Source organism: Lampris incognitus, chromosome 8 (genome assembly GCF_029633865.1).
Source record: "Lampris incognitus isolate fLamInc1 chromosome 8, fLamInc1.hap2, whole genome shotgun sequence".
Lineage (NCBI taxonomy): Eukaryota > Metazoa > Chordata > Actinopteri > Lampriformes > Lampridae > Lampris > Lampris incognitus.
This window is the reverse complement of record NC_079218.1, coordinates 16,010,905-16,025,382: the sequence shown is the minus strand read 5'-3', so window position 1 is coordinate 16,025,382 and position 14,478 is coordinate 16,010,905. Positions and strand designations below refer to the sequence as shown.

The 14,478-nt window shown below is 43.6% G+C and overlaps 1 protein-coding gene across 2 annotated transcripts in view; it reads right to left on the bottom strand.

The window, feature by feature from the left end:
- Positions 1 to 14,478, bottom strand: part of nlgn2b (neuroligin 2b) — a 66,824-nt gene that overhangs the window by 39,292 nt on the left and 13,054 nt on the right. Inside the window, exon 2 of one of the 2 annotated variants that reach the window (XM_056284453.1) lies at positions 1,255 to 1,308. The exons of the other annotated variant lie outside the window; for it this stretch is intronic. Coding sequence (XP_056140428.1) covers positions 1,255 to 1,308 — 54 coding nt within the window. The remainder of the gene's footprint in view (positions 1 to 1,254; positions 1,309 to 14,478) is intronic. 2 annotated transcript variants of the gene reach the window in all.

Sequence of the window (14,478 nt, the reverse complement as noted above, 5' to 3'; positions counted from 1 at the left end):
CAACTATCTTTTCTCCTTCGCTCCCCCTGGTTGCCCACCTCTGTGTTCTCAGAGCTCTTCTTTTCCCTCTCTTTCATCTCTCTTCTTTCATTCCGCGCCGCTCCTCGACAATCCGGCGTGAATCCTTTCCTCTGTTTTCCCCGTTAAGAAACCGCACAATTGGATTAGCTACATCTGTCTCTTTTTGAACTCTAGCAATTAGAGATGCAAGGAAGGGAGAATTTAATGCTCAAACAGCACAGAGTCCCAAATATAACCCCGCTGGAAAAAGACCAAACAAAACACACACACAAAAAAACAAAAACAAAAAAAGCCATACTGTATGCAAACGTTAACACAAATTAAGCAGGCATGAATATTTGCTGTAATTCAAAAAAATATATAATGTAGATTTGATTAAAGAAATATACTATTTTTGTTCGAGAATAAAAGTGCAGGTGAGAAAAGACTGAATATTGATTTTCATTGATGCACCGCAGAGTTCAGTCGGAGCATGGAGGTGACCAACCACGTAGGACCCACGACAGGAAACTCAACTAACTCCCCAAGATGTAAGCCCCGAAAAAAGAAACCCCTGTGTCTAGGGTCATTACCTTATACATAAAGCAGAAAAACTGCTTTGTATGTGGCTACTGCTGTAGCTTAGTTGCATTTGTGTGTGAGGAGACTGAGAGATGTATGAGGCGGTAGATAAGCATGCTTATAAGAATAGATGCGGTTGCTATGCATACACCTATTCTTATCATCTATCATTTTTCATTGTTATTATTATTATTATATTATTATACAAATTTCCTTTAACTTCATGCCATAATACAACATAATAATCGGGCCCATTCCTTGGGCCTAGGGTTAGAATGAGGTAGAAGTCTATTTGATAGATAGTGCCTTTCTTAGGATAAGATATGAGGTGTTCCAAGTAGTGTGATCTTCTGTAGTTCTTGTATTCTGATGTTACCCGGGATCTGTTGGGTGTATTTCTCCATCTCTTTTTTTACAAGTCCCAGGGTTCCTATCACTACTTTTTATTATTTTATCCATAAATATAAATTATGCATTTATATTCATTTGTACTTTTTATCTCTCATTCTATAGACATGTGAAATACTTTGCAATGCTTAAGTTTGATGATGATGATGATGATGATGAGCCTATCATTAACGATAGAAAAACAACCGTTGACACAAACACAGTAACCCAGAAATAATTTAGAAAATACAGCAAAAAGGGAAAAAAAGCATGCAAGTCAAATACCTTCATCCCTCGGTCTGTTCATTGTAGACTCATCATGTTTTTTTGTGAGCGGACCTAAGGTTAAGACAAAAAAGGAAGGAGGAGAGTCAAAAGACAGAACTCAAACAAGTTGCACTGATTAAAAGAAGAAAAAAAATTATACCATGAGAGAAAGCAAATACAAAGCCAAAAGATATTGTTTGCGCACGTTCTCAAAAAAAAAAAAAGCAATACAGCACAGCTCATCTTGAAAAGATACCCAAATCTCATCTTTTTCACCATACAGCTTTTTGTCATAAACTGCACTCTAAATGACCTCATGGGCTACTTCCCCCTTAATCCTTTCCCCATCCTTTCCTGACACACTAGTGCTTTGTAAAGGAAAATCAATGAGAAGAATTGAGACATCACTCTTTTTGGTCAGGAAAACGAAAGTAATGCCAAATCACTTTGGAGTCTGTTGCCACTTAGACCAGAGCTGCAGCCCTTAGGCAATAGGCCCTCCGTAGTAAGCCCTCAGGGACCGGACTGTCAAACTGTCAAAAACCAAGACCCCGAGGGTACGTACAGGCAGGCACACACACACAGACACACACGCACACACACACAAACACACACACACACACACACACGCACGCACACAAAAGAAAAATGCAAACACTGAGCCAGGGATTTGAATGTGAGTGTACAGGCACTTCCACTGTGCCTGCAGCTGAAACAGTGAGGGCTGCTTTCGGTATTTATATCGCCTCTAAAGGCTTGTGACGGGGTTCCCCCTTACCAAGGTCAAAGATGGGCCTGGAATTAAGCTTTAATGGTAACACCGGTTAAACGCTCTATAGGGTACAGGCAATATCAAGCGTTTATCAGGGTGAATAACCGAGGCCCCGGTGTCAGTCTCTCTGGGCCTCCGTGATAAGGATCTCAGATTCTTCGGTCTATGAGAGGAGGTCTCCATCAGCACATAAATTCTACGAGGAGGTCTCCATCAGCACATAAATGCCACCACTTTATGTGTTGCAGCCATGCTTCTACACACACAAACACACACACACACACAAACAATACACACCAGGTGAACAGTGCCCCCATAATCTATTGCTGCATAGTGCTAACAACCCCTCCATCAACAGCACATTTTCTTTCCTCCGTTGCGGGGGCGTTGTAATCTCCCGTTTTCACTAAATTCTGCTTTCTACTGGGGCGCTAAGGGCTTTGTAACTCTGCCAGTGCGCTAATGACCGATCTGTTTCTCACATGCACTAACACAAAGTATACGATGTCATATTGTGCTGCCAATGCTTTTTGTATTGGCACCCGTTTGCACGTGGACCCATCCTGGAAGAGGGAGCCCACCTTTGATGCCCTTTCTGAGGTTTCTCCATTTTTATTTATTTTTTGCCTGAAAAGGCTGTTCTCTGCTGAATTTTATGCAATATCCGAGGCGAGGGGGGTGTCGTCCATTGTCGTACACTCTATCCCCCTCTGAGACGGCACTTGTGATTTTGGTCTATACATATAAACTTGAATTGACTAGACTTACAAAAGCAACGCATAATGTCATCGCTCTGCCTATAGGGTGGATACCAAGTGAGGCACAAGAGATTTCTGTCAAAGCCTCGATGTGAGTTTGGCTTCCAGATACGAAATGTTTTATCTCCCATTTAAATGTGAAAGGATCAATGTTAAATGGGTTTTCGGCATCCTCTTCATTCATTTGTGTGAAGGCTAGTTCCGGTAAGGACTTCTGGGGTGGGCAGCGGATGGTAGCTGGTGGCTAGGTTGGCAGACAACTAGATAGGGCGGTAATGGAGAGAAGGGTACATTAGTGTGCCGCCTAGTCAGCACTTCCTCACCATTTAGCGCCACTCTAAAAACCACACCTCACCGCTTAATGGAGGCCGTTCTTATTTCATACCCGCTCTAATGTCCATTACAGCGTTTAAGCTAGAGTAAACAGGAGGAGCAGCGCCGTGGAAATTGACCGCGGCTCGCTTTGAAACGGTGCACCCGACTTCCTCCGAAGGACCTGCGCGGGCATTGTGTTTCAGTGGAAGCTGTGGAACGAGGATAGTGGAAGACCTGTGAGGGGAAAACTAAATTTGAGTTGATTGCTTGATATTGTGTTTAGCCCCACTGGCTGTGTGATGTTTAGCTGTCAAATATGGGGAGTTTTGTGGAGAGAGAAAATATTTGTTCTGTGGATTTTTCAACAGAGATGACAACTATGACGGCGATCTTTTTACCCAGAAACAGAAAAATAGACAGAGAACAAACAGGTGTGTGTTATCTGATTCTCTCACCGTGGTGAAGTATGTGGGGTTTCCCTGTTCACTGCTGACGCCCTCTGTTCTACAGTAAATACAAGCTACGCATAGATACTGAGAGACCGCAATCTTGCTCTTTCCTCACCTGACCGAGACATATTTCTCAACATGGACTGATGATAGTATTTTATCAAGGTATTTTGAAAAGATTATCTCATGAAACTTTTGGCGGCACAGTGGCGCAGTGGTTAGCACGGTCGCCTCACAGCAAGACAGTCCTGGGTTCGAACCCCGGGGTTGTCCAACCTTGGGGGTCGTCCCAGGTCATCCTCTGTGTGGAGTTTGCATGTTCTCCCTGTGTCTGCGTGGGTTTCCTCCGGGTGCTCCGGTTTCCTCCCACAGCGCAAAGACATCTAGGTCAGGTGAATCGGCTGTACTAAAGTGTCCCTAGGTGTGAATGTGTGTGTGCCGGCCCTGTGATGGACTGGCAGTCTATCCGGGGTGTCTCCCTGCCTGCTGCCCAATGACTGCTGGGATAGGCTCCAGCATCCCGGGACCCTAATTAGGATAAGCGGCTTGGATAATGGATGGACGGATGGATGGATGAATGGATGGATGAAACCTTTGTTATCACCAATACTAAGAAGCTATAGACCTTTGCATTGAAATACATTGCTGTGGGAATTTGCAGTCTACATCCTCCAGAAGGGGTGGCACGATGGCACAGTGGTTAGTGCAGTCGCCTCACAGCAAGAAGGTCCTGGGTATGAGCCCCGGCGTAGTCCAACCTTGGTGGGTTGTCCCGGGTCATCCTCTGTGTGGAGTTTGCATGTTCTCCCCGTGTCTGCGTGGGTTTCCTCTGGGTGCTCCGGTTTCCTCCCACAGTCCAAAGACATGTAGGTCAGGTGAATTGGCTGGAATAAATTGTCCCAAGGAATGAATGGGTGTGTGTGTGTGTGTCGGTCCTGTGATGGCCTGGCGGCCTGTCCAGGGTGTCTCCCCACCTGCCGCCCAATGACTGCTGGAATAGGCTCCAGTATCCCCCGCGACCCTGAGAACAGGATAAGCGGTTAAGATAATGGATGGATCCCTCAGAAGGACAGCTGACATGGAAACAAATGACGTTCCTCTTTCATGTTAACTTTTGTTCACTCATTGATTTCCAACTAATATTGAAGTGGGTTTGGAATAGATGCAGGTATTAGGATGAAGATCATAAAAACAAACTATTAAAGAAATACAAATAGGCTGAATGATAGTTGAAGAACATTGTTGGTTATGAACTTCGGCGATTTCTCTTCCACTTGTTCCAGTTCACAGATTGCTGTTTATTTAGGCTGATCTATACTTGATAAGGGGCTGCTGTGAGGTAAAATCCAAGGGTCTAAACAGAATCATTTAGCTTCAGTAGCTGTTCAAACAGATGCAGCCCTCTCTCTCAGTCAAAAACATTTCCGTTTGGTTCAGTGAGCCGGTGGCCCGAGCACAAGCTGTCTCCCGTCCCTCTGCATTTCTTCAGTGCAGTAAACGGGATGATGCTTGCAGTATGTCATGTCTGTGGTGTCCTGTCAGCTTGACAAGGTGTCAGACACAGCTCCCATCCAACCCCCAACATCCAGGGCAGTATCATCCAGCTCTCCGAGTCCTATTCCTCTCCTCCTCAACTCCTGCTCTATGTCCTCCTCAGCTTCCAGCTCCATCCCTTCCACCAATGTCCTGCTGAAATATAGTTTTTAATAAAGAGGACGGTAAATGGCTGCTCTTGCAGCAATAAAAATGAAGGATCTGAGGTCCTTGGCTGAGGACTGTCTGGAGGAAATGGGAATGCATTGACACAGTGCTCTTGACAAGCAGCCCGGCCACACAGGAGACTCTATACCTATGATAGAAAACTAAACTGGGAGAAAGAGAGTGGGACAGAGGCAGACAGGGTGTTAAACTCACTGTACGAGCTAACATTGGCTTTTTCATTCTTTCTTTCTTTTTAATTTACATTATTTGATGGAGCCATTTGAATTTCATTTGAGCTGAGCAAGGCTGCAAAGTGGCCTGGTGGGGAAGGACATTGAGCACTGATTTGCATTCAGAACAGTGACCCCCTCTACCATCATCCATACAGGGATGTAGGAGAGGAGAAGAGAGGAGAGGAGAGGAGAGGAGAGGAGAAGAGAGGAGAAAGAAGACGTAGGAAGTAATACAGGGAGAAATAAGCAAGAGGACTAAACAGACAGAGAGAAGATGAAGCTGAGCCCTTTTTTTGTCCAAATAATGATGCAGAGAACATGTTCATAGAGCTAGCATATAGAGATATGCCTTAGGATGGAGAGGGAAGATGATAACTAACATTGCTCCCTGTAGATTGATTAAATGAATCAAATGCAAGGCCATATTTAGACCACCGAGTGTAGTAATACAATCCGCCTGTTGCCTACAAAAGACAATGTTGCACTGCAAACTACAGATGAGACCCTGACCCCTTCCAGCACACTTTAAAACACAGCAACCCATCACACATTAAGGAGTCATTGCTAAATTCCTTCAGCCCATTTTTTCCCTCGATGGATATCCCTTCTGATTTCTATTCTGTTCATTCTATGTAACTTCAGTGTTTAATTTATAACGTGGTGAGTTGCTCTTTCTTATTCTCTTCTCTGTCTTAGTGTTTATTGTGTGTTTGTGTGTATCTGTAGGGTTAGGGTTACTTAGGGCTGAGGGGAGCATAGACACGATCCCCTCATGGACAACTTGCAAGCAAGCAAGCTAGCTAACTCAAAATGACTCAACCAGGAATGTTTGCGCTGCAATTTCAATAAGTGGAAGACTGAACACTTTTTAATCAAGTGTAAGATTGTTCTCATTTGTCTAGGCATAAAAGTGCCATGGTAAATTGCTTAAAATGCTTGAGGAAATTACCCATTTCATGGCCAGCAAGGAGAATGTCATTATCAGAGTTGAGGATGAAAGGCGATAATGTGACTTGGCTTTTCGGAGTGAGATAACAGTGGATCTTAGTGGCATGAATATGAAATTATAAGAACGGAAACAGAGGATCACAAAACACATTGCAGTAAAAGCTTTCCAAAAAAAAAGAAAGAAAGAAAAAAAGAAAGAAGGAAACATATTATGTCGGTGCCCAATGTGGGTAGCTGCCTGACATACTCCCAAGGCCAATGAAAAACTTAAGGCCTCTTACAGTTTTTTTCTCAATTGCTTAAATGCAGTCCTGGAATGATGATCTGCATTCTCAAAATAGTGTGTCAAAACCCCACACTATTAACTAATTTGATGAAAACACGTATTATTTCCTATTGCTTTCAAACAGAATACAAACGTAAAGCACATTTTTGCAGCCCTGTTCAAACAAATGTCATACAGCTGAGACAAAAATCAATGAAGTCTCACTAATCTAAATAGATATTTACGGTTGAATTCTATTACTCTCACATGCATGTATAACATACGATCACCACACAAATTCTTTCATGCATAATGCTAAAAACAACAGTCCCTACAATGACAATCATATTTGTGAGATTGCAGTGAGAAAATACAAGGGGTGGGTGTCTGAATGCATAGTGGTATGGCAGCTGTATGGCAAGTTTTCCCTCTGTGCATTGCAAGGTGCAAAATTCGCTGTGGTGTGGATGAAATGTTGTGGCCAAACAGAGAGTAAAGGCTGGGTGACCAGTAAGATGTTGTAACATCTCACTGTGTCAAATTCACATCTTTTCAGTGTTTTCTTTTACATTACAGTAGTTTGTAAAACTGTTTGGAATACTGTAATAAATGCTTTTATAGAATTTTTGTGTGCAGAAAAATATTTACAGCAGTATTTAACACCCTATTCTATAGATTAATTACAGTAATCTGGCTATTTCTAGGTCTAAGTATGATTTATATACACCTACACTCCAACAACCTACTCAAACCCCTCCAGTCCGGTTTTCGCCCACTCCACCCCACAGCACTGAAACTGCACTCTTTAAAGTACTCAATGACCTCCTCACCTCTGCTGATACTGGAGCCTTTAATATCCTCATCCTCCTTGACCTGAGTGCAGCCTTCAATATTGTGAGCCACAAAATTCTGCTCACCAGATGGAAAGATGTCGGTATTGAAGGCACCATACTCAGCTGGCTCCAGTCCTACCTCTCCAAGAGGTCACACTTCATCTCACTTCACAACCACTGCTCTGTTCCATCCACAGTCACACAAGGTGTTCCCCAAGGTTCTGTATTTGGCCCACCCCTTTTCATCATCTACATCCTCCTCTTGGTCAGATTCTCCACCATTTCAACCTGGACTTCCACTGTTATGCTGATGACACCCAGATATACCTCAGCACCAAATCCCCTCATAATCCAACCCTCTGTCACATCGACTCCTGTCTGTCTGCAATTAAAGTCTAGATGCAGCAAAACCTCCTCAAACTCAACAGTGACAAAACTGAACTCCTTTTCATTGGCTCCAAGTCCACTCTCAGCCAAATCAACAACCTCACACTCACCATCAATGGCTAACTGTCTCCCCTTCCTCCCAGGCACACAACCTTGGTGTGATCCTTGATCCCACCCTCTCTCTTGAGCCCCATATCTGCCAAATTGTCAAATCCTCCTTCTACCACCACATTGGGAAAATAAGACCCTCTGTCACACGCCCTGCTGCTGAGACACTGATCCATGCCTCCATTTCCTCCCGCCTTGATTACTGCAACTCACTCCTCTATGGCATCAGTGCTAGCTCTATCAGGAGACTCCAATTGGTCCAGAACGTATCCGCTCGACTTTTACCTTTCACCAAATCCTGGCACCACATCACCCCAGTCCTAAAAGACCTCCACTGGCTACCCATCTCCCACTGGCTCAATTACAGAATCCTGGTTCTCACCTATAAAGCCCTTCACCAACTGGCTCCCCCATACCTCACCGACCTCCTCTCCCCCTACCAACCCTCTTGGTCCCTGAGATCCACCTCAGCCTCCCTTCTCTCTACCCCCAGGTCCAACCTCCAAGGCTTTGGTAACTAAGCCTTCTCCAGGGCAGCTCCCAGGCTCTGGAACTCACTCCCCCAAATCAGTAGAGACTCAGAATCCCCACCACTCTTCCAATCCCGTCTCAAGAAACACATCGTCTCCATTGCCTTCTCGTGCCCCCCCACCCTCTTATCCACCCCTAATCTGAGGCAGACCAAGGACTGAGCACTCGACCTGCTGCCCTCTCCTCTTGAAACTCTCTCCCCAAGCACATCAGAGACTGCTGCGATCTGCCCACATTCAAGTCGTTAATCAGGACTCACCTCTTCAGACTTGTTTTCATCTGTGATTTATATTGTGTTGCATGTTTTCGGTGTGTTGCTTTAAAGTTTATTCCAATTTATGTAAAGCATATTTGAGTTCAATGGAAAGCACTATATAAAATAAATGCATTATTATTATTATTATCATCATTATTATTATACATATAAGTTAAAGGAAGATGAAATCAGGGTTTTCCATTACATATTGATGCTGATACTTAGGCTGTTGCCTATCTTTATTTGCGCAACAGTAAGACACATTTTCTTTCTTTTTTTTGTGTGTGTGGGGGGGTGTTCCCCGTTTTTCTCCCCAGTTGTAGCCAGCCAATTACCCCAGTCTTCCGAGCCATCCCGGTTGTTGCTCCACTCCCTCTGCCGATCCGGGGAGGGCTGCAGACTACCACATGCCTCCTCCAATACATGTGGAGTCGCCAGCTGCTTCTTTTCACCTGACAGTGAGGAGTTTCACCAGGGGGACGTAGCCTGTGGGAGGATCACGCTAATCCACCCAGTTCCCCCTCCTCCCTGAACAGGCGCTCCGACTGACCAGAGGAGGCGCTAGTGCGGCGACCAGGACACATACCCACATTTGGCTTCCCACCCGCAGACACGGCCAATTACGTCTGTAGGGACGCCCTACCAAGCCGGAGGTAACACAGGGATTCGAACCAGCGATCCATGTATTGATAGGCAACGGAACAGACCACTACACTACCCGGATGCCTCCCGACATTTTCATTTGGTGACTTGTTGTACTCACCGACAAATTTATTTAATTTTGAAAAATAAGTTTAACATTTGGTATGTTTTAGGGACTTTTGCAGATAATGTACAATGCTGCTTTAAACACTTTAGCTTTTGTGGGAAGTACACTCAATTTTAAGAATGTAGACAATGTCTCAGGAACTGCATTTAGGCAATTTAGAAAAACTGTAAACCATTATATAAATGTCAAAACTATTCAAACACTGGCCATGTAATGCATTAAATTTCATGTCCACTAGGACTCTCCCTCAGTCCATCTCAGTCACTCGATTTCTCACACATAGGCCACACCATTTCCCTGGGGAAACCATCAGGCCTGTGTAAGCAGTGACCTCTTACAATAAGTGACAGATTCTGACATGAAGACAAGCTACATGTTCAATCAGACCCACTCATTTGCGGCATTTTCCCCCAAGGACTAAAGCAGGAGTCTCTGCGGCATTCTCTGGTCGAATATGTGAGCAAGTTATTCCAAAGCATAACTACAGATGTGTTGTGATAAAACATCCGTCTTTACACTTATCGACCTGGCATCTGCCGACTGACTGAATGGGGCTGCTGTAGTCTTGCAGCAGTCAGGCCCACAAAAAGGTATGTTTACTCACATATGTAGCTTATTTAAATGCCACTCATGTGAACTACAATGTATAGGAATGCTTGTCATTGCAATCAAATTCCAGCTCTAACTTCCGTAGCTCTAACTTTGCACAGCCATTTTCATGCATCATTTTAATTTCTAAACTTTGATATGGTGAATGAACTATTACAAATTCTCAGTCACAAAGAAGCAATTGATAAAGAAGAAATTGACAAAGCCTGCAAAAGATGGCAAGAAAGAAAATCCTTATTTACCAGTAACTAACTAACCAAATGTTTAAAAAAAAACACCTAGTCAAAGATGAAGCCAATCTCTTTATTAATGGGATAAGTACAATTCACTGGCTGTCTTGATTTTTAATAGTGTGACGGAAGATGTGGGAAGATTCTCGTTAACAGTGCCGGAGAAATCCCTTTTTAGTTGGACAGGCTTGCACAGTAGGCCTAAGTTTTAGATCAATGTGACAAAAGGACAGTACAGGAGATTTGTAATTTCCCTTTGCGGTACTTTAGTAACAGCTACTGACATAAAGGACCCACTCGGGGTGTCCGGGTAGCATAGCGGTCTATTCCGTTGCCTGCCAACACAGGGATCGCCAGTTTGAGTCCCGGTGTTACACAATTGGCCGTGTCTGCGGGTGGGAAGCCAGATGTGGCTATGTGTCCTGGTCATCACTAGCACCTCATCTGGTCGGTCGGGGCGCCTGTTCAGGGAGGAGGGGGAACTGGGGGGAATAGCGTGATCCTCCCATGCCCTACGTCCCCCTGGTGAAACTCCTCACTGTCAGGTGAAAAGAAGCGGCTGGCGACTCCACATGTATCGGAGGAGGCATGTGGTAGTCTGCAGCCCTCCCTGGATTGGCAGAGGGGGTGGAGCAGTGACTGGGACAGCTCAGAAGAGTGGGGTAATTGGCCAAGTACAATTGGGTAGAAAAGGGGGGAAAAAGAAAAAAGAAAGGCCCCACTGACATTGTCAAACATTTCTGACTTTCCCCTCTTAAATCAAACAAATGTGCTGTGCCCTTTGAGAGATGTGAGATATCTACTATATTTCTTATTTTACAGAAGTTTAGAATTTTGAAATGTGAAATTTAAATTAGAGCCAATAAGCACTTATGTCAGTCTGTCTACAGTAATCTAATTTGCACATCTGAGTCTAAAAAACAATAACCAACAATGTCTTAATAAGAAAATGTGAAGCGCTTTGGGTGTCTAGAAAAGCGCTATATAAATGCGATGATGATTATTATTATTTTGTTTAACTTGGACTTGATTCACTGAAGCAGTCAACACAGTATAATGGTGACTTCTCTACAAGAAAGTGCTTTGAACTGCACAGGATTTATCCTTGCTTAGGAAATTACTCTGCGTGCCTGCAGATCATGGAGCTGAAACCTCACAAATGGGATAATTCACCTTGAGCTCAAACAGGCCTTAACTACCTTCACTAGATTAACTCTATGCTTAACATTCTCGTCTGGCTTAAACCAGCAGGCTTCAGCAACCCCCCCCCCCCCCGCCAAAAAATAACAAAACACACACACACACACACACACACACAGGTTTAAGAACAAAGAGACTTGAACTGCCACATTTCAAATTATATTCTGGTCATAATTAGACTGAATTGAGAGCTTAAAGTATAACCAGACCAGCTCAATTAATTGCAAATTGCAAAAATGTACCACTAAGGTATGTGTTGATCTTAGACAAGAGTTCAAAGACAATTCTTTCCATCAAAGTGTAATTGAAATTCCAAGGTGAGCTTATTTCCCCAAGCTTGAAACAGCCCACCACCCACTGAGAAGGGCCAAAAGCTAAACCAAGAACCTTTTATCTAGCTCATTCCCTTTTTTAAATGCTCTAATCTTACCTCTTATCCAACGCTGAACTATGCAAACCTCTGGACCATGGACACTTTTACTGCTACGTATCCTTCCTTGTATCTAGGCAGATGCCATTACTGAAAAGCTCTGATCTAGGCTGTCCGAGAGTGCCCCAAGCTGTATTATCATTTACATACCTGCAAAGGCTTTGAGAAGCTGTACGACTCGCCACGCTGATGCTTGCTTAGAGCTAACCAACACCAATCAAACCAAGAATGAGCCTCCAAGATGACCAACTCATCCTGACACCTCCAGCCTGCGGTTCTCTTCGGCCTCAGTCAGACATTTCTGATCTTAACTGAATAAGACTGTAAGCCCAAACTGGCCCTGGCTTGGCTTATAGCCATTCCTGCTATGAACCAACCAGTCCCTAATGACAGCTCCTCACTATGAGCACCCATGCTGATCCCTGACCAATGCAGCAAACCTAATCACCAGGTGATGTCCAGTGAGCCCACCAATTCAGAATAATGAAGACAACAACGAAGATGATGCTGATGTGGTCTAATTGCCCACACTGCCTCCACCGCTGTGTGCAGTTGGCATTTATGCTTAATTCAGGCATTAATAATTATGAGAATCAGCGCTATAATTTCCTCTCTGTATTATACTTTCAAAATTCTATTTCAGTATTTTAGTTGTCTAAGTCTGCGTTCACCAGGAGCTGGCTAAATCTCATAGTGAGCATGCCTCTAAAATATCAGGGGGTGTCCAGGTAATGTAGAAGTCTATTCTGTTGCCTACCAACAGGGGGATCTCCTTTCGAATCCCCGCGTTACCTCCGGCTTGGTTGGGCATCCCTACAGACATAATTGGCTGTGTCTGCGGGTGGGATTAGCGCCTCCTCTGGTTGGTCGATGCGCCTGTTCAGGGGGGTGGGGGGAATAGCATGATCCTCCCACACGTTACGCCCCCCTGGTGAAACTCCTCACTGTCAGGTGAAAAGAAGCAGCTGGCGATTCCACATGTATCGGAGGAGGCATGTGGATTGGCAGAGGGATTGGAGCAGTGACCGGGATGGCTCGGAGGAGTGGGGTAATTGGCTGGGTACAATTGGGGAGAAAAACAGGGGGAAAAAAATCCAAAAAAAAAAAAGTCAATACGAGTTAGCTGCTAAACACTTTAGCAATTTACTAAGATTAACTTTCATGTAGTTATCCTTTATGGCTCCCATTTTGGTGGCTTTTGCATCATCTGGTGCTCACAACAGTCTTTTCATACCGCAAATCCCAGAATTCCATTCGAAACCAACATGATCCTGAATACGGAGAGAGTTCACCAGCAGGTTACAATTTTCAATGGTTCTAGATTATGGAACACATGCAAAATGGTAGAATCAGTATTTTGGAGAAAGAAGACTGATCAACAATGTCATCCAACACAGTAATACTGAGAAACACATCAACCCGCATCTCCCATTCTTTTCTAAAACACTAGAGACAGCTGCGTATCAACAACTTCTATCCAATATAGAAGAAACTATCTATTTTAACCTTTTCAATCGGCTTTCAGGGCCTGTCACTCCACTGAAACTGCTCTAACCAAAGTGGCAAATAATCTTCTACTTGCTATGGACCCTGATTCCACCTCTGTGCTTCTATTACTGGACCTAAGTGCATCCTTTGACACCACTGAACACTGTATACTATTATTTAGATAATGTAATTTCTGTGTCTCTAGTCTAGCACTTTCTTGGCTTAAATCCTACTAATTTGGAAGAACACAGAGTGCCTGCTATAATAATATTATATCAAAATTCTCTGATGTTAAATAAGGCATACCTCAGGGTTCGGTTCTTGGCCCTCTTCTTTCTTTATATTTCACATCTTAGCCAAATTATACGCAGTCATGGAATGAATTTCCATTGCTATGCGGATGATACTCAGCTGTATGTGCCTATAAGGGCTGATGAGCATACTCAAATTACTAATTTAGAGGCCTGCTTGGCTGCTGTGATAAATTGGTTGCCTCTAAATTTCCTGTTTTTAAACTTTGATAAAACTGAAATGCTGGCCATTGGCCTTACTAGACATATACACCAATTTTATCAAGTAACAGCAATGATCAATAACTGTGATTTCACAAAGTGTGGCAGCCAACAAGCTTGGTGTTATGTTTGATCCCAGCCTTTTCTTTGATAAGTGCATTAATTAAATCACCAAGACTGCCTTTTTTCACTTACGTAACATAGCTAAAATTCAGTCTTTCCTCTCCATGGCTGACACAGAGATTCTAATACATGCATTTGATTCATCCAGACTTGATCACTGTAATGTTCTCTTTTCAAGTGTACCACGTGCTAGTACTACAAGTCTTCAGATGGTTCAAAATGCTGCAGCTAGAATCCTAACTATAACAAGACAATTTGACCATATTACACCAATTTTTCCCTCCGTTCATTGGCTTCCTATCCATGTTAGATCAGACTTTAAGGT